Source organism: Apodemus sylvaticus, chromosome 16 (genome assembly GCF_947179515.1).
Source record: "Apodemus sylvaticus chromosome 16, mApoSyl1.1, whole genome shotgun sequence".
Classification (NCBI taxonomy): domain Eukaryota; kingdom Metazoa; phylum Chordata; class Mammalia; order Rodentia; family Muridae; genus Apodemus; species Apodemus sylvaticus.
In genome coordinates, this window is record NC_067487.1 from 52,292,801 (window position 1) to 52,313,873 (window position 21,073).

At 43.5% G+C, this 21,073-nt stretch overlaps 1 protein-coding gene across 1 annotated transcript in view; it reads right to left on the reverse strand.

The window, feature by feature from the left end:
• Positions 1–690: 690 nt before the first annotated feature.
• Positions 691–21,073, reverse strand: part of Depdc1b (DEP domain containing 1B) — a 63,344-nt gene continuing 42,961 nt past the window's right edge. The window contains exons 7-11 of the mRNA XM_052160108.1: positions 17,685–17,825; positions 8,368–8,534; positions 5,962–6,138; positions 3,393–3,578; positions 691–1,713 (exon numbers count right to left, since the gene is read on the reverse strand). Coding sequence (XP_052016068.1) covers positions 1,552–1,713; positions 3,393–3,578; positions 5,962–6,138; positions 8,368–8,534; positions 17,685–17,825 — 833 coding nt within the window. The 3' untranslated portion in view covers positions 691–1,551. The remainder of the gene's footprint in view (positions 1,714–3,392; positions 3,579–5,961; positions 6,139–8,367; positions 8,535–17,684; positions 17,826–21,073) is intronic.

Below are 21,073 nucleotides of genomic sequence, written 5' to 3' on the forward strand. Positions count from 1 at the left end.
ATGCTAGATGGTAGAACCACGGAGGAACACTGTTGCTGCTTAGCATCGGTCTTATACTTGGCTTATGGTGTTTACACATACAAACATTTCAAGAAGCAAGCATAAAACAGAATGCAATCACACACACACACACACACACTTCCAAATACATCAGACAACAGGGTTCTCCCCCACAGAGCAAGACTGAGCAGAACTATACTCTGCTTCAACAAAACGTCCAAGTCTAAGAATACTCAAAGTGTAAAAAATCACATTAAATATCTGGAACCGTATTTAAATTAACAGGAATACTTACCTATTCTTAAATGGGCAAAATCTCTGCCAGCTATAGAAGGTACTCTGCCACGGGGCAGAGGGGAGGGGGCAGATCTCAAGCGCAAGAACACAAACTCAGCTCAGGGCAACTCCTCTCAGAGAGATTTCAGATGCACCACTATTTTGAAGAAGAAACAATGAAGAGAGAAGAGGAGGAAGAATAGAATGGAGGAGGAAAGGAGGAGGGAGAGGCAGAGACAAACACAGAGTCACAGACAGACAGACAAACAGACATGGGGGGCACACTCTCCTGAAGCCAATACAAAAGCTGAAAATAAACCTCACTTCCTGTCTGATAGACACAGAAAGAGCATCTGAAGAGACTCCGTAACTTATCCAAATAAATAGCAAAGAAGAAAAATACAAGGCATAGTATATATATAAAAAATCTCAGTATTTATTTACATTCCATGTACTTTCAAAACAATGAAGAAGCTGAGAAAATACATTCATAAAGGAAGTAATTCATCTTACTCGACTATTTATACTTTTCATAAAGCCACACAAAGACTTAATTTAGATTTACAGGTCTAGGGGAACCCAAAGAATTCATCCGGCTCCACCTTCCATCTTTAGCTGAGACTCAGATTACAGGACCGTGGGCAGACAGACAGACGCACACTAGTCCACACCCAGACACGGGCAGACCCAGACCGGCAGAGGGGTGGTCAAAGAGCAACAGGAAAATCCGAAACAAAGGACACGGCTGTCACAGTGCAAAACATTAGGACTTTTCACAATAGCAAATCAAAAAAGAAATTAAAAAATAAAAACAAACAAACAAGCAACAACCTGTGGCACTTACACAGGAGAAACCACAACAGGCAACTGGGTGAGTGCTACCACAGGTACAGCACACACAGTGCTGTTCTTATTCAAGTATGTACAGTATTCTAAGGCTTGGTTTTCACAGATGCATAGATGACACACAGGACTTTACACACCACGGAAAACAACGAACAGAAGGAGGGGAACGCTTTACCTTTAGATTTGGAACCATCCCAAGCCTGTTAACGCCACCCCTACACACGTGACTTGCAATCATTCACTCATTTATATATCTCTACAAACAGCATGGAGATTTATAAAAATACTGACATCGGCTCAACAAGAGGAGACGGGCGACCTGATGGGTGCTCTGAAACTCCGTATCTCAGTAGTTTACAACAGCCTTCTTGAACCTCCACTGCCTCAAACTGTCTCTACCACTGAGGTCTCTCAAGCTCCGTCAGTGCATCACATCCGGAAACTCCTAGTTCTCTGGAACGGCTGGAAAGGCTTCCTCAATGCCCACATGAACAGCTGCGGTTTGGCCTTGGGCTTTTCAGGAAAGAGAAGTGCTTCGCTCTCTGGGGTAGGAAATCGTTCCTGGTAGACTTCGGGGTAAGATTTCTGAAACTGAACAGGAGTCCAATATGAGTTGGGGAAAAAAAGGCACAAAAGAACCCCAAAACTTACACAGTCAAACTGGAGTTCCTGGTCCCTGCTTTCCTTTGCTTTGTTAAATTGTTTGATGCTGCTGTCCGCACGGCTGCCTCATCTGTCCTGCGACCCCCATCTTCAGATGAGGCTTTCCTTGTAATCAACCCCTTCCAAACACTCCCCTGTCAGCTATGACTATCCCTCACTGTGAACACCAGGCACAAGTTAAGTCTGAATGAAAATAACTTTTGTTCTACACAAGGTCTGGCCCAGCTGTGTCTTAGCATCTCTCTCCTTCTCCAACACAGACTGGCCACCTTCTGCCCAACAAAGAGGAGAGATGACCCTACATCTACAGGGATGACCCTACAGACAACGTAAAGGAAGGAAATGTATTCTTCCTCTGATTTTTCACCACACAACTCTTTTCCAACATTAGCAGAAGGAAAATGAGAGAGGCCAGAGCCCTGAGATCAGAGAATAATCCGACGTGGGCCCTGTCCAGGAAGCCAGCTGTACAGGGAACTACAGACCAAGAGTGGCAAGGTACCACTTCTAACGCCCACACTCAGGAGGCAGAAACGGGAGGACGGCTAGGGAAAGGCTGGCCTGCGCTACGGAGTGAAAGCTAAATGCCATCCAGAGTGAAGACTTGTCTTTGAGGATGGCCAAAGTACACATAAGGCTGGAAAGAGAAATGTCTTCCCCCCATCCCCCACCATGGTACACCTGGTACCATCGACTATTATTTGATTCCAATGACTTTGGGAGGTTTTGAAAACTGGGAGCTCCAGGGAGCCTGGCTGGAGAAGGCGAGTCCCCAGAGAAGCAGGTCCCTGCAGTGTATGTCTCTACCCATTTCCAGGGATGAAGAGCCTCTGCAGGATGTCGCTGCCAGGCACTCAACTGCTCCAGCATCCCTCATCTGCCACAACCCCCCCCCACCCCCCCCAACCCAACTCCCCCCTCTCCCCCCCCCCCCCCCCCCCCCCCCCCCCCCCCCCGGCACCAGAGCCAACCAACTCTCCTCCAGCCCTTAGGCTTCCTGTCACACCGACAAAAGCTAAGGGATGCAGTGCCCCTTTCCAAAGGAAAGCTGTTCTCTAAAAAAAAAAAAAAAAAAATCCCTTGGCTTGTTGCCTCACTCAGGAGGAACTGAGTTTGGCTGACTGGCGTACTTAGTGAGGTCTAAGACAAGAAACCACATGGACGCCACCCACCTAAAAACAGATTTCTGCAAGGTAGAAGAGCTTTTGCAAACGCTTAACACCAAGATGCAGGAGAGAACTGACTCTACCAGCTGTTGTGACCTCTACATACGTGCATCTGCACATGCGCACATATGTGCACACATGTAGCACACACACTAAATATTTTCCTTACAGTCAGTTTCTGAAGTAACTGTTTAGCTGGTTCATATCATGTCATTAGCAAAACAACAAATATCAGAACCTTACACTACAAAAGAAATGCTCAGCAATGTTAAAAAACGATACAATTGGGGAAACAATGTAGCTAAACTTCCGGACCGCAGAACCTAAGTCAGAAACTCATGCCTATGAGGTTTACATGAAGCCCATAAAAATGGAGAGCTAATGGAAGGAACAACTTGAGAAGAGAGGAGGGAGATGCCTTCAGCAGAACAGCCTCGTCACCTGCTTCAGTTTCTTTTTCTTCTCCTTGTTGGAGAGTTTGTCATCAGCTATGACTTCTTCCAACAAGGCTGCCAGGGGCTCCTGGGAGCCATACGCCCTTTGGTACTCAAACTCCTCGGGACTAATTTGACGGCAAAATGAAGGTGCAGACAGGGTGATGTCCATATCAGCTCCTGGGTATTTTATCTGAGACGAAGCACAGAGTTAGATTAAGTCAAAACCAGCACATCTCCTGGCAGAAGTGGGATAGTGTCTTTAGTTTGCTTGGGGAGGGGGCATACTGAAAAGAAGTATTTCTCACTTTTAAAAGAACAATATTTAAAGCCACAGTTTTAAATTTAAAATATGAGATTATCTTACTTTTCTGAACTTGAGACCCACTCTAATAAAAACAAAACAATAACAACATGGAATACCTCTATGTGCCCTTCAATAAGATCTGAAATTCATTGGATTGCCAGGACAGAGAAGTGGGAGGGGGTTGATTGGGGAATGGGAGGAGGGAAGAGGGCTTATGGGACTTATGCGGAGGGGGGGGGACCGGGAAAGGGAAAATCATTTGGAATGTAAACAAAGAAAATAGAAAATTAAAAACAATTTTTTTAAATTAAAAAAAAAAAAGATCTGAAATTCAAACAGAAATCAGGGGCTGCAGAGTGGGTCACCTTCAGACAAGCCTGGAGACCTGAACGTCATCCCCAGGGGTTGTGAAGTCATCACTGATTTTACTCAGTCATAGCAAATGTCCACCTTGACAAGGCCAAGCTTCTATGCAGGTAAATTAACCATCACACCCACCCTCGATCCTCCAAGCACAGGCTGCTGGGATCCGCCTGCTATGTATATGATAAACACACAAGCCCAGCGGGCCCCAGAGCCCCAGCTCCTGCTCTGGAACTTCCTGGAAGACCTGAGGCAGCACTTAATCTTACTCTTCAAAAGTCTGACTCATAAAAATATTAGGAAGAAAAACGGTAAACGAAAACTCTAGTAAGATCATGTATTTACCAATGCAAATGGTAAGAGTGTGTGTATGTGTGTGTGTGTATTTATATAAGATACATACATATGTTACACACATACATATGTATATTTTTTCATGGTAATTATATCCAATGCAGAGGCAAAGGTGAAATAAACATGTATTTTCTTATGCCACTGACGTAAATTAAATTCAAACAATTAAACCAAAAGGATATTAGCCATATGCGGTCAATACTTAAAATATATTTAAGTTGTTTGACTTAGTAGTGATGTACCTATGAATTTACTCTTGGACAATAGCTGTAGATCAGCCCCTCCCCTACATAACTAGCTATAAAAATATTTACTAATATATTGCTTGCAAAACAGAGAGAAATAAAGAAAGAACCTAAATATCAAACATAGCCGGAGACAGAAGCTCAGGCCCATAATCCTAGGACTCAGGAAGCTGAGGCAGGAGGAACAGCTTCAAATTAAGGGCAGCCTGGGCTACATAATGAGTTCCAGGTCACCTTGGTCTTCAGCATGAGACCCTATATTTAAAAACATAAAGGAAAATGAAACTAAAAACTAAAAAAGTGTAACACCTAAGATAGAAAAAAAAACTAAAAAAGTGCAACACCACACTTAAGATAATTACATATATATTCCTGACACTTTGTTGTTGTTGTTGTTGTTTTTCGAGACAGGGTTTCTCTGTGTAGCCCTGGCTGTCCTGGAACTCACTCTGTAGACCAGGCTGGCCTCAAACGCAGAAATCTGCCTGCTTCTGCCTCCCAAGTGCTGGGCGCCACCACCGCCCGGTTACATATACATTTCTATAGTGGAATGTGATATCAATATGGTATTAATCACATATATAGGTCACATATCTGGCATTAATCACATAATATCAATAACCTCAACAGCAGTCACCTCTTAAAGAATTGCTATGTGATAAACATTAAAACATTATTGTAAGTACTTTTTTATATGTAGTAGGTAAACAAAATAATAGTTATCATTGTGATTTTGCTAAAAACAGAAAAAAGAAGATTGGCGCAGACGCTGAAGCACGGTGACATTATTTCATTTGCCTAATAAGGAGGCACAGCAGAGAAAAGGGCACACCCTCGATTCACACAGCATTTGCCTCCAGAGTGTGCTCTTGGTAAAAGTGTCAATCAAGAATATTTGAAGATAGGAGATGATGCTCTACTGTATTATTAAGTAAGAAAACCTAAGTTACTAAAAAAGTGAGGGACAAAAAAAATGGAGAGAGGAGAAAAAAGATAAATAAATAAATGCATCCATACTGTGAACACTGTACCGTAACTCTCACTCTGCTCATTTGTGTATAGATAACCTATATTTCCTAACTTGTCCGATGTGTTGGGCTGACACCCATATGGCAATCGCTGACGTAATAAGCCAAGCATGCAATCCATGGCTGTTCATTATAACAGCAAACTCATGCCATGTTTAGCAGCAGGCCTGCTATAGGCACTTTGTTCTGACCAAGTCACATAATGTCAAGAGGAGGCTGCCGACCTTCCCTGACCCCTACCCGCCAAGCTTACAGCTCTGCTGACGTCTGCCCCTTTACCTGGACTCGTCGCAGATGAGCCACACGCTCCTCTATGGATGTCTGCAGGGCCAGAGGAACTTTCAGAATCTCCTGGTAATTGTCCATCAGGAATGTCACCAACCGGGCGGCTAGTAACTCATCTAAGTCTACTTCATCCTTAGAACACAAGATGCAGCGGGAAAATGTCTGAACCATCTAGACCAAAACAAAACAGAAGGCAGGGGGATGGTGAAAATGCACAGATGTGAGCGGCCGTCTTGCCTTCTCTAAACTGAATGCCATTTAGTTTTCAAGACAAGTGTGAGTAGGGGGGGTGTGGCTGAGGGGCGTGGCCTGGGGCGTGGCCCGAGGGGGCACATCCCACAGGCACCTAGACACTTGGGGCCAACACATGGGAATCTCCCCTGAAGACACTCCATAGAGAGAAGGTTGTCTGAGGAATTGTTAAAACTCCCCATTTTATACAAGGTATAATACGCATCTATGTTTTCATGCATGCATATGTACACACATGCATATATATTCTGAAATTTATATACATGTGCTATACATGGTGTTTTAGTCAGGGTTTAGCACTTTAAAGTTCAAGAACTTCATAGCCACTTGACCAAAGAATATCCCAGTTTCACTGTTTGTTTTCACTCTAAGTTCCTCAACCATCATATCTTTCCTTCACTAACTTGCTTTCTTTACAATTTGAAATACACACTTGAGAATTCTTTGAACAAAGAAACTGTATATGACATGAGACGATTTTATAACCAAAAATATACATTATATAATATTTATGTAAACATATAAATATAAAAATATAATAACTAATGTAAACAATATAATTTATATGAATTCACATTACTAATTCACTTGATTCTATGCTCTGGATTAAAGTAACATGGTGCAGTCTGTTAAGTAATACCAAGACTTAACAGTGTCACTTCCTCTTCATATTTGCAGAGAGAAAGAGAAACTTCTGCTTGGAAAGAAAAACTTCAGTAAATTTATGAAAGCTTTGAAACCATGTGTACTGGCTACTTTTGTGTGTCAATTTGACACAGGCTGGAGTTATCACAGAGAAAGGAGCTTCAGTTGGGGAAGTGCCTCCATGAGATCCAGCTGTGGGGCATTTTCTCAATTAGTGATCAAGTGGGGAGGGCCCCTTTTGGGTGGTACCACCTTTGGGCTGGTGCTCTTGGGTTCTATAAGAAGCAAGCCAGTAAGAAACATCCCTCCATGGCCTCTGCATCAGCTCCTGCTTCCTGACCTGCTTGAGTTCCAGTCCTGACTTCCTTTAGTGATGAACTCCAACGTGGAAGTGTAAGCTCAATAAACCCTTTCCTCCCCAACTTGCTTCTTGGTCATGATGTTTGTGCAGGAATAGAAACCCTGACTAAAACACCATGTATAGCACTTTATACATACATACATACATACATACATACATACATACATACATACATACATACATGTGTGTGTGTGTTACTATAGTAAATAGGTACAAGTTTTCTTCAACTTTTCAAAAATCTCTCTTTAGCCCAAGAAGGGATCCACTCCCCAGTAGGCAGTCTCACTCCTCTAAAGCAGGTCCAGAAAGTAAGCGGTGGTCCCAAGAGCATGGAGAGGACACAGGTGGTCTTAGAGAGAGAGAATCTCTCTACAGGCTGTGTGAAGAAAGCCAGGAGAAGCAGAGTGGAGTCCGCAGGGGACAGGGGCAGGAAGAAGGGTGACAGGGAGATGCTGGCTGGAGCACAAGTTCCAGTCAGAAGAAATTCTAGGAATCTGTCCACGACCAAAGCTACTAAGAAAAACACATTTCATGTGTCAAAACTGCTACAAAAGTAACTTTCCAATCCACAGATATGGATAGATAGATAGATAGATAAGCAGGTGATGTGATGGGCATATTAATTGGTTTTAATTAAATATTTCTACAGTGAGTCCACACATCAGAACAGCCCGAACCCACAGCCGTATGAGCGGCTCCATCTTCCCAGGGCATCCGGCGCAGCTGGGCATCCGGCGCAGCTGGGCGTCTATCTACCCCTCCTACTTGAATGCACACCTGCTGCTTCTCCTCCCATGGCGTGTGCTGTCTCCCTCGATTGTTACGAAAGTCTTCAGTGTTTGCTGTTCTGGAACAGGAGAAGGTGGTTGTCCTGTCTGTTCACCTTCACCGTCTTTGTGTTGACGGTAGGTAGTCAGTCATTCATAAAATGGTAAGAGAAGCCACTGCGGCTGTCTCTACAGGGGGAGCCTGCTCCCTACTCCCTCTTCACTCTCCACGCTGCTCTTCGGGGGCCTTAGACCTGAGCACAGTAAGCGTGCGCGGACAGCTGGCTGTGCTCGGCTGGCTTCTCAGAACGGGAAACCTAACCTGGTTGCATTTCAGACTGAACACTCAGGTGCCAGCAGATGTTAACAACCTACCAGCGTGCGGGTGCCGAAGCCATCGCACAGTGGGGGCATGTCCTTGTTCAGGCAGATCCTCGCCATCATCCTCATCAACAGCTGTAGCTTTCTCCTGTTTTCAGGAGGCAGAAGGAGACAACAAATCTGAAATGCTTCGATTGCCATTTTCTCCTTCGGCAGCAAACCTGATTCAAAAGAGAAATTTACCGGTCAGTACACAGCCTGCCTGACTGTGCCTCCTTCCTCAATTTTTTAAACAGGTAAAGTTATAAAAAATGTTTTCACATATTCAATTATATCCGGCAAGGCGTACAACACACCTGGAAATACAGAAATACAAACCCTTAATCAGGGATGAGATGCGGGACATCTACAACCACAAAGACAGAAGGAACAAGTTTATAGCACTCTCTCCCTGTAAACCAGGAGCAGTCCTGCTAGCACTGAAACCTAACCCTAGAGCCAAAAGTGATCAAAAATGTAGTATAGAAAGTACATCATATGAACTGGACAACCAAGGTCAATCCCAATGGCCACAGGCGATTAGTGGATTCAACATCATATCATGATAAAAAAAAAAAATCCTCAACAAATTAAGACTAGAAGGACCAAAATGAGGGGCTAGGGAGATGGCTCAGCAATTGGGAGCACTGGCTACTTTTCCAGAGGACCCGGACTCAATCCCCAATGCCCACACGGCAGCTTACAACTGTTTACAGCTCAAGTTCCAGAGGGTTAGACACCCTCACCCAGACATGCATACCGGAAAAACATCAATGCACATAAAATAAAAATAAATTAATCATTTAAAAAATTCATCTCCAAAAACAAACAAAAACCTCAAAAGACCATAACTGCACACAGTAGACGCCATTTGCGGTAATAAAGAGCTGGGACCAGAGAGATGGTCAACAGGGGAAAATTTTGGACAGACAAACAAACCTGACGGCCAGAATTTGATCCCTGGAATCCTTGTAAAGCGTCTGATGCTGTCGTTCATCTATCCGTAAGCTCTCCTACCATGAGATCCACGGCAGAGAGGGAATTGCCCAGAGACAGGCGGCTCAGCCTGAGAGGGGCGTGCAGACAGCAGTCTGCTCAGAAATGAGGTGGAGGGGAAACCAATACCCAAAAGTTGCCCTCTGACCACACTGTCCCAGCACACACACACACACACACACACGAGAGGAAGGGAGGAAGGGGTCAGGGCACTTTTGTTTGAGAGACACACAAAGAGAGACAGACACAAACAGGGAAACAGAGAGACAGAGAAAGATGATTTGTATTATACTGATGAAGAAAATCAAAGTTGTTTTTTTTTTTCTGTATTGAGAAACATATGCTTTCTGTTCCCCACTTTTTATTCCACACAGCTGTGTTTAATGGCACACAGCTGGAGGCATTACACCACCTGACTTTAAAACACTATGAAGGCTGCAGAGGTGGCTCACAATGAAAAACACTTATTGCTCCTCTAGAGAATACTTGTTCAAACCCCAGCACTCATGTCCGGCACCTCACGAGTGCTGGTAACACCAGCTTCAGGGAACCCAATGCCCCCTTTCTGACCGATGCTGACACCAGCAGACACAGAGACACAAAACAGAAATAGCTGTACTGTACAGACCAAAGGAGCAGAATAGACCATAGAAGTGAACCCCCCGGTTGTTTCCACCAAAGGTGCTCAGGACACCCACAGGACAGCCATCCCACACACACAAGGGTGAACCGAGACCCTGACCCCTTACCAGTCTCACAAAATACAGCCCGAAAACGGATAAAAACTTCAGTGTTAATACGGGACATCATGAAACTTCTAGAACAAAAGAAGGCTGGCCTTGAAGCCACAGCATTCCAATTCTGGAATTGAAGGCAAGAGATGACACAAACTGGGAACAGAAAGACAAGTGCCCCGTGACTTCAATCACATATGGAATGTGGATGAATTGATCTCACAGAACCGAGAGCCAATGATCAATGGCTACGACAGGGCTGACTGACGTGTGCTAAGCAGTAGCCACGCATGACTAGAAGGCCCTGGGACACGTGGCACTGCATGGTCCAGTGGCAACAGATAACAATAACGCCAAAAAGCTGTACAAACATATTTAGATATTTTTCTCATCTAAAACAAGAAAACCAGCTCTAGGCCAGCAAGATGGCACAGCAGGCGAGGCGCCTGCCACCAAGCCCTATGGCCTGCGCTTTATTGTGGGACCACAGAGCAGAAAGTGAAACCTGACTCCCACAAGCTGTCTCCTGACTTCCACATGCATGCCATGCCGTGTACATCCTCATACACACATATGCATAGCCATGCACACATAGAAATGTGATTCAAACCTTAAATAGCTGTGCTTCATTGCCAAGACATCGCACCATCAGAACCTCGCACTTACGTACCAGCACTTCAGGGCCTTAAATCCCGTGCTCGCTCTTGATGATTAGTAATATGTATCTTCCTATGTGTGCTTGTTAGGAAATCATCTCTCTTTCATAAAATGTCTACTGAAAGTTCATGTCAGCTGGGCGGTGGTGGCGCACACCTTTGATCCCAGCACTTGGGAAGCAGAGGCCTGCAGATTTCTGAGTTTGAGGCCAGCCTGGTCTACAGAGTGAGTTCCAGGACAGCCAGGGCTACACAGAGAAACCCTGTCACAAAAAACACCACAAAAAAAAAAAAAAATCATGCCTGCTTTTACTGTATTGTCTTATTAAAGAGGCCCAAACATATTTCAATGTGTTAATTACTTTACATGTTACTGTGGCAGAATACTAGAAAAAGAGCAACTTAAGACAGAACGTTTGGCCCCCAGTTTAAGGGTATCGTCAAGAGGGCCAGGGAGTCATGCAGCAGGAGCTCGGGTGGCTGGTTCCTTATGCTCAGTGGGGAAGCAGAGTGATGAATACTTATACGCAGTTCGCTCTCTCCTTCATGTTCAGGGTGGGGCTGGGATGGCACTGCTCACAGCGAGGTGGGGTCTTCCCAGCTCAGCTGGGATAATCCAGGTCATCTCTCAGAGACAGAGATGTGTGCCAACACTGACTTCACTCTATCCTTTTTTGGGGGGCAGGTCATATATTTCTCTGTATAGCCCTGGCTGTCCTGGAACTCACTCTATAGACTAGGCTGGCCTCGAACTCAGAAATCCACCTGCCTCTGCCTCCTAAGGGCTGAGATAAAAGGTGTGTGCCACTACTGCCCGGCTTGACTCCACTCTATCCTATTCTTTTATGTGCATGGGCGCTTTGCCCACATGTATGTCTGAACACCACATGTGTGCCTGGTGCCCACGGAGGCGAGAAGAGGGCATCAGATCAGCCATCGTGGGGTACTGAAATCAAACCTAGGTCCTCGGGAAGAGCAGCCAGTACTCTTTAACCACTGTGCCATCTCTCCAGCCCCTCTAACGATGACTCTAAATCCCACCATTTTCACTCCCCAAATTAGCCACAGCACTGGCTTGGAGCATTTTCTCAGATATATAATCAGTGTGTGTCATTCCCGTCTCTTTTCTTTGCATTTTAATGGTGTGCTCCTTTTCTTAATGTATTTTTAATTATCTGAAATATTTTTCTGGTAACTTACATTTTTATTGTTTTTGTTTACTTTTCAATAACTATAAATTCACACTAAAGAAATGCCTTTGTCTTGGAAAAGAAAAACTAAACAACAAAGCTTTCATGTGCCATTTTCTTATCTGACCTGGTCTTAGAGTGGTGCAGACATAACCCTGGTGGTTCTGAGAGAAAGCAGCATTAGTGACAAATGATAACCTACTGGTGGTGTCTGTGAGAGAGGAGACTCTGTTAGAAAGTTCTAAGGTGACTCATGGGCCAGAAGGGTAACAGTGTTAGCTAATCACCTCAACAGACTTTGGAAGTTGCTGGCAACAGATAAGAACAAGGTCAGCTTGCCTCAGTTTCAGATCACACCAGTCTAAAGGTCTCCACAGGTACACACGCCTCTCAGGGCGTTTCCTTCCATCGGGAGGTGTGGACAGAAGGTTTACTCAGTCCTGTCCTAACACAGACATTGGGATGAGGCAGGATGTCATGTCAGCCCCACATCCTCTGTGGGGGATCCTACTGCTCACAGGCGGTCCCTCCCAGGCGCGGGCGGCTCAGGGCCACAGGCTGTAGTTTTCCTCTAAATGGCTGCTGTTCTGGAGCAGGGGCATCAGAGGCTTAACACAACTGCACAACACTGCTGGTGAATGGACATTTGCTTGGCACCACAGCAACACCATCTGCCATGCGCAGAGGAAGAAACCACAAGCCTGGTCTCCCTGACCCCCTTTTCCACATTCTCTGATGGAGTATTCCAAACAAGAGGCACTTCTAATCTTAATGAAATCAATTTGATGGACTCTTTATTTATTGTATAAGCTTTCTGTTAGTATTTCTGCCTACCCAAGACTTCAAGATTCCTCTCCTACATTTTCCTCCGGCGGGTTTCAATTTGGTTTGTTATGTGAGAGTCTATGACCCACTCTAATATAAAGTATGAACAAGTGCAAAGAAAACAAAAAAGCTCACATTTTACAGTTGTTCTAACATCATTTCTTGGACACTCTACCCTTTCTCTTAGTTTCTCTTGAAAAGCTACTTGCTATTGGTATATAAAACTATTTCTGGGATTGTTCAAAAAGTAATGAGATGTGAACACTCTCAGGAGGGCCCGGGAGTCCCAGAAAGGCCAGTCATGTCTATTGAACAAGGGGTTGGGGTGAGAGGGTCAAAGTTTCATTTTTATTGAAAACAGATAAAAAGAAGAAAAAAGATTATACTGAACCGAAGGATTTAAAATACATATCAGCTGGCAAGAATTTTTTACTTAAAGAAAGACACAGCAAGAGAAACTATTTCTTTGGAGATTTTTAAGGAAAGGCAAGCAGGTTACCTCGGGAAATTATTCAAAAGCAGATAGAGCCTCTCCATGCTCAAGACAGTGTGCGTTTCTGCATGAATCTCAAACACAGCACTTTAATAATAATCCCTTCAGCTTTTAGGCTCAGAAAGTTCTTTACTCATCCAAATATTGGATGAAGATTTCATGTAGCATTTAAAAATATTTTTATCTTTATCTTGCTGAAATAGTATGGGAAGATTCTTGGACTTCTCAAAAGTTTTGTCAATCGCCCTAGTGATCACTGATAAATATAACTTATACATTTGGTTACATCCAAAGATAAATCTAGACATTTTTCTAAATTGCTACCTTTACAGAATACCTAATTCTACTTTATTTCAACAATCATCAGAGATATTTTAGGGTGAATAGACATCTGTGTCTTGACCCATCTGCATCTCAAAAGCTCCAGTCACAAGACCTGAGCCCTGAAAGCAGATGACCACTACCACCACCGCCATGAGGTACACAGAAGCCAGAGCCCTCTGCACGTGCAAGCACACTCTGTCACCACTCTCTGAGAAAAGAGCTAATAAGGGACAAGAACTGAGGGGACGTGGAGACCACAAGGTCAGGCAAAGAGGGCATACTGTTCTAAAGGTATCTGACCAAAAACAAACAAACAAACAAGACAGTGAACACTGCCCGGTTATTTGGATAAGTCAGAGGGTCCGGTGCACAGCGATCTTAGTGAATGGCAATGTCATTGTCAAGACTCAAGTCAGGAGGAAACAATAAATAACAAAGACCTGTCGCCTCAGCCTTCCAGGTCACTGGCAAGGAAGGCAGGGGCACAGTTGAACTGCCTACAGACACACTCATGAAACACATGTGAGGCAGGAACTGAGTGAACTCCATCGGAGCCTGAAAAGCAACGGCAGCAGGGAGTTGGAGTCCACGTTCCCAAAGAATGGCTCCTTCGCCTAGAGGGATCCATGCAGCGTCGACCTGTACCTCTAAAACCTCAAGGCCCAGACTATCAGATCCTTCCATTTTTCCTTTTAAAAGTCATAAATATAAATTTGTATAGGAATCATGTATATGTATATATGTTCCTTAAACACACACACACACACACAGTTCAAACTAGATGTACCTATAGGATGTTTACATAAGCAAGGTTAGTACCAACCGACTGTAGGCCACTGTTTGTAAACATCCTGCTTGAGTCTCCTTCATCTAGCCTCAGTAGTAAAGAGCCAAATGCTGTACAAGTCAGCAGGCTGGGCGCTGGGATGTGTCATTCAGGACACGAGAGTCAAACAGTCACCTTGGAAAACAAAGACCAACCGTGGATAGTTGGTGGCATAGTTAGACTGCTGAACAAAACTGAGTATTCTGTGATTATTGGTAAAGAATAAGAGTCACATCACCAAACATGTCAAATAAGATTTTTTTTTCCCTTCCTGACCCCCTTCCTATATTTTTAAATGTCCCTTGATTCCTGAAAGAGGGTTTTTCTATGTAGCCCAGGCTGGCCTCAAATGCGAGTTCTCCCTGGCTCGACCCCTAAGTGCTGGGATTATTAACGGGCCACCACACCTGTGTCCTTTCATTGGCATGCCCAATTTTATGCATCAGTGCTGACCGAGGTCTACCATGTACAGTTAAACAAAGGCATACAAAGTAGACTGGTTGCTTACATTAAAAGACAGCATCCTACTTCAACCAAAGACATGAAGTTTAAGAGATGAATAAACCCTGCTAAATTCAACCAACATATTTAGATATTTCCTTTTATCCACTGACTATATTATGTATTCTTTGTTAATCAGGTAAGCAAATTATAATCTTCCAGTCTAGGTTTTCTTCTTTCACTACAGGAAGATATTTTAAAAATTGATTTTTTTTATTTTTTCCTTAGTAGACAATTTATTTTTGATAAACTTGCTCAATAACAAAAATACAAGTGAAGAAAATTATGTTCACTTTATACAGTTGTAGTAACAATTTGTTTTGAAACTATTAATTGAAAATGTGTTATAACCAATTAGAAAGCAATTCTTAATAAAGTTTTGGATAATATACAGACCTTGACCACAAACTAAAATCTCTCAAGGCAATACAACTAAAATTCTTTGTAGACAAAAGAAAAAGGTAGTCTGTGTAGGTAGAAAAAAAATGATTTTCAATTCACGTCTTATACATATACCTATACCTATACATATACACTCACCTGGGAAAGACTGATTATATATCTTTACCAGCCACATTCAATAGTCTATTCTGTCTGATAGCCAAAAGCATTAAGTTTCTAAATGCCCATCATTCTCTGCCTCAAATCCTTTATATAAGCTCTAATAGAAACTTGGCATGAAGCCAGCTTTAACTCCTACCTCAGCTCAAAATGAATAATTGTGAAAGACAAATGACATTTTTAAAAAAAAGTCAACAGATTCAAATTGGAATTTGTGTTTTAAAAAAAAAACTGCTGCAAGTCATTCTGTTTCCAAATCAAATAATTTCCCTACAGAATAGTATAAAAATTGAAAAGGAGAAGAAGCTGTAGGAGCTGATTTTCAGTCCAGTCTTTAGAAGTCTGGTCTAAGAAGTGCTGGTGGCACTGAGAATGGATAATGAGAATCTACTTCCTCCCAGGGATGACACTAGGCATACTAAAAATAATAACTCCTAAGACAAGGTGCTTCAGTGGGAAAAGCACTTGCTGTGGAACCCATGTAAATTTGAAAAGAGAAAACCAACTATACAAAGTTGTCCTCTAATCTCAACATGTGCACCATTGGCATGTGCACCCACAGGCATCATGCACACAACACAGACACACAGGCAGAAGCACACTCGGGAGGGAGAGGATTGCTAGGGATGCTGAGGAAACAAGGCATGCCAATCCCTCTCAAGTCTGCAGTAGAACTGGGGCTGTTCACACGGCCTGCATTCCGACAAGAAAAAGCACAGCTTACAGGGAAATCTGATTTCCAAAAGGAAAGGAACAATAGCAATAACGACCTCCCCACCCCGGCCCCGCCCTCCCCACCCCCATCAACCACGTTTCCTTCATGGTGTAAACCTAAGGTGTAAATCTATATAAAGAATAAAAACAAGTTTTACGTGAATAATAATGTTACTGTACTTACTTTGCATATTTCAAGAATCAAATGGTCCTATAAAAACTTGTGTCTTCTAATTTTTATTATGAATGACAATGTACCTCCTACACTGTTCACAAAGTCATACCTGGAGTAATAGATTTAGTCATTAAGAGTCAATGTCAAATTCACATTCTTCTCTCCCAAGAGTGCTCTAATCTTATAGAAACGTGATGAATGGCAACCCGCGTTCCTTCAGAGACAGAACTTGCTAGTCTTTGCTGTTTTCTTTTGCTCCTTTCTGGAGCAACATTTAAGCACTCTTTCAGTTTTGATTTAAAAAACTGCCTACGTGGCATAGCTTTTACTACGCAGGGAGGTACTACACAGGTCGCTCAGGACAGATGGCAGCAACAGGCTGACCCAGCTGTGGGCCCTGCACTGCTGTAACTGAAGCGTGATGACTGTGGAGGGAACCAGACTCTTGCTGACTGGACTGGAGGTCCTGCTCCGTAGGAAGGAATTAATGTGTGGTACTACAAACATGGCTTACAAAACAGAAAGAAAGACAAAGAGCCCATGGCACAAGTGGAGAAGCCACCACTGTTGTCTTGGTAGATGGATATGCATGCCCGCCATCTCATCATCTTTCTGCAGATCCACGGTTACAGCCAGAGGCTGGTGCTGCTCTGACTTCTCTTTCAGCAACAATGGCTACTGCAGAGACTTGTAACTCATCAGCGTGGAGAATAAGTGACAAGTCAATGTGCCGTCACCCCTACAAGGCTGGGGGGGGGGGGGAATCACAGAAAAGAGGTGGGAAATATGACCCAGAGGACGGGGGCTGTGTTAAACAAAAGTGCGGTCTTCCACGTGACATGGCTGCCATGCTCCTGAGCTCCCTCACAGCAGGAGGGAAATCTAAAGGAACTCTTTGAGTCACATGAGGCGGGGTGCATCAGTAGGGAGAGAGGTACAAGTTATGTTTGTAAAGAGGAATCAGTAGGAATGGCATGGTGTAAGATAAGATAATGCATTATTTATGTGTATGAAAATGTCTTCATGGGACCCATTATTTTATATATATGTGTGTGTGTGTGTGTGTGTGTGTGTGTGTACATATATATACATATATATAATTAATGCATGCTAATAAAAGATATACTCATGTATGAAATCTCAAAAATATAAATAAATATTTTATATAAATATTAAAAAATCAAATAAAAGGAATAAGATATTAAAACAAAATTTCAAATGGGATTTTTTTTTTAACCGAAAAGAAAATGTTCTGAGCTTTTTCTAGTGTAGTTTTCAAGACAGGACAGCAGAAAAGATTCCACATCAATCTGTTGAGACGCTGGCTGTGCACTCACCTAATACGCTGACAAAAGCATCAAAGAGGTGAAAGGTAAGTAGTGGCTCCGTCAGGTGGCTGTAGTAGTCGGCTATAGTTTTAAAGACATCTTTCTCAAATCCCAAGTACATAGGCTGCTTCCAATCTGTGCAGTTGGGCCCTTTAAAAAGAGAGAGAGAGAGAGAGAGAGAGATCTGGATTGTTTCAGGTCCTGGCTATTATAAACAAAGCTGCTATGAACATAGTGGAGCAAGTGTCCTCGTGGGATGGTGGGGCATCCTTTTGGATCTCTGCCCAGGAGTGGAAGAGCTGGGTCCTGAGGTAGAATTGTTCCCGAGCTTCTGAGAAACTGCCAAATTGATTTCCAAAGTGGTTGTACAAGTGTGTAATTCCCACCAGCAATGGAGGAGCGTTCCCCTTGCTCCATGTCCTCGCCAGCAGGAGCTGTCACTTGAGTTTTAGACCTTTGCCATTCTGCCTGGTCTAAGAAGGAAGCTGAGTCATTGTGATTTGCATTTTCCTGATGACTAAAGACACTGAACATTTCTTGAAGTGCTTCTCTGCCATTAGAGATTCCTGCTGAGAATTCTGTGTAGCTCTGTACCCCATGTTTTAATTAGTTTATTTGGGAGGCTCACAGAGACGGAACCATCGACTCTAGAGCATGCATGGGCTGGACCTAGGCCAGGAAAAGCATGCTTTTCTTTAAAAATGGATCAGCATTAGTGCTCTTCATTTTTTTGTTTGTTTGTTTTGTTTTTTCGAGACAGGGTTTCTCTGTATACCCCTGGCTGTCCTGGAACTCACGCTGTAGACCAGGCTGGCCTCGAACTCAGAAATCCGCCTGCCTCTGCCTCCCAGAGTGCTGGGATTAAAGGCATGCGCCACCACTGCCCAGCTGTTCTTCATTTTTAAAATATATTCAAGTAAACATAAATTTGTAAGAGCAAAGGTATATTTTACTTCCATATGAAAACTTGCCTCTGTGTCTTGAATATCTGTGTGCATACAGTACAATACTTACAAGTAGTTGCCACATTAATCATTCTCTTTCTTTTTTCATTATTTATTTATTCACTTTACATCTCAATCACCAGCGCCCTCCCTTCTCTCCTCCCAGTCCTACCCTCCCACCCCCCTTCTTTCCATCCCAGTCCCTGGGTACCAACCTGCCTTAACACATCAAGTCTCATCAGCATAAGTGCGTCCTCTCACACTGCGGCCAGACAAGGCAGCCCAGCTGGGGAAAGGGATCCCAAGGCCGGCAACATAGTCCCAGTTAGAGACAGCTCCAGTTACTGGGACCTACATGAAGACTAAGCTTCATGCCTTTCTCTTTTTATATAAAGCCAACCTTATTCATGTAAATAATTTTCTTTGAAATAGCCAACATTTTCCTGGTCTTAATAAAGTTAATAAAATAGTAATTTGCTAGTGTGTAACAGATGAGTTATGAAGAAATTTTTATAGCTTCTTCAGTTCATTAGCTATACTATAATATCCCTCAACCATACAGTTGAGTGAAATAATGTTTCTCCTAACAAACTATTTCAGACAAATGAAAATGAATATGCTTTCAAGAAAGATTATACATTCTACCTTGTCATTTCACCCAGCCGCTCGCTGCCCAACTATCAAATGAAAACTAATGACGGCAAAACCGGAACGAACTCAGAAACTCTGAAGCAGTCTGGCCCCGACCACGCCCCATGCCAACAGCAGGGCAGAGGGAAGTGCCACTAGAATCTGGGTCTCCCAGGAAGAAAAGATCATCTGTACAACGTGGCAGCAAATGCCCCCAGCACACAACACAATGAGTTCAGATTTATGACACCATGTTGACACGCAAAATGGAGGTGCGAGAGCCTTGAGGACAACAGCTGGTCCCAAGAGGACCATGGAAGAAAAGAAACACAATCGTGGTGACCAGCTCTAGGCCAGCAGGTAACTAAGCCATCAAACCCAGTTAGCCAGCTATACCCAGGAGGATGAACAAAGCAGCTAAGATGAATTCAAGGAAATTCTTCCCACAGGATGGCTGGAGCTAAGAGATTCTAGACGTAACACAGAGGAAAGCATTCTGGACCATGACATTCAATCCCCTAGGACACCATAAAATGGCTCTTTATGGTGTTCCTAAAAACTACTTGCCTGAGGGCTAGAAATAGGGCTCAGAGGTTAAGAGCAAATACTGCTCCTGCCGAGGACCTGAGATGGGGTCCCAGAGCCCACATCAGATGCCTCACAACCGCTTACAACCTACAGCAACCGTATAAACCACGTTTCTTCCTTCCTCCTCATATAGTAAGCTTAATCAAATAGAAGTTGGATATGTCTCCGCAAGCTAGACGCATTACAGAATTAGTGCTTACCAGAAGTCAGTAGTTCACTCGAAACAATTATATGCCTTGAGAATAAGTCATTATCTTTAATAAAAATATGAAAAGAAAATCCCGAAAAGAAAACAGAACACAGATCTTTTCTTTCCCAATCACCTTGAGCTGTGACCATTTTTTTCCTTAGTCTATCTTTTTATAAGTGTTCCTCCTGACAGACCCTGGAATGCAATGCTTTGGCTGCCTTGTTTCCATCCCTGACGTGCACACAGAGAAGCAAAGGGGATCGGTTAATTCAGTGTCACATTCCTTAGCACCCGTCTTCATTCTGCGAGCATCCATGAAAGGCTTGGCCCACATCTGGACTTGGCCCATGTGTGCACAGTCTATAGTGACTCAAGAAGGGCTTGAAAGAGAAGGAGGAACGGCAGGCTTGCAGCAAAGAAGGCAAGGAGCCCTCGACACGTCTGAGAGGCTGCCTGCCCCATTTTAGAGGACTCGACGGGAATCTGCACTTCTTAAAGATAAAGACAAAGAGCATGTCATGACTTTGACAGACTTAAAGTAAATTTTGATAAACATTATTTGGGAAAGCTTAGAATTTTTAAATAACGATCCAACAGGCCGAGCTTGCCCTTTGGCCACCTTTTATATTTGATAGATATAAGCAAACTTCTGTGATATGCTGATTTTGTAAAGGTTACTCTTTTTTATTGGATATTTTATTTATTTCCGTTTCAAATGCTATCCCCTTTCCTAGTTTTCCCCCCACAAACCCCCCATCCCATTCCCTTCCCCCTGCTTCTGTGAGGATGCTCCCCCACCCACACCCACTCCCACCTCACCACCCTGGCATTCCCCCATGCTGGGGCATTGAACCTTCACAGGACAAGGGCTCTTCTCCCATTGATGCTAGATAAGGCCATCCTCTGCTACACAGACAGCTGGAGCCATGGGTCCCTCCTTGTGTACTCTTTGGTTGGTAGTCCCTAAGGAATCTGGTTGTTTGATATTGTTGTTCTTCCTATGGGGTTGGAAACCCTTTACCTCCTACAGACCTTCCCCTAACTCC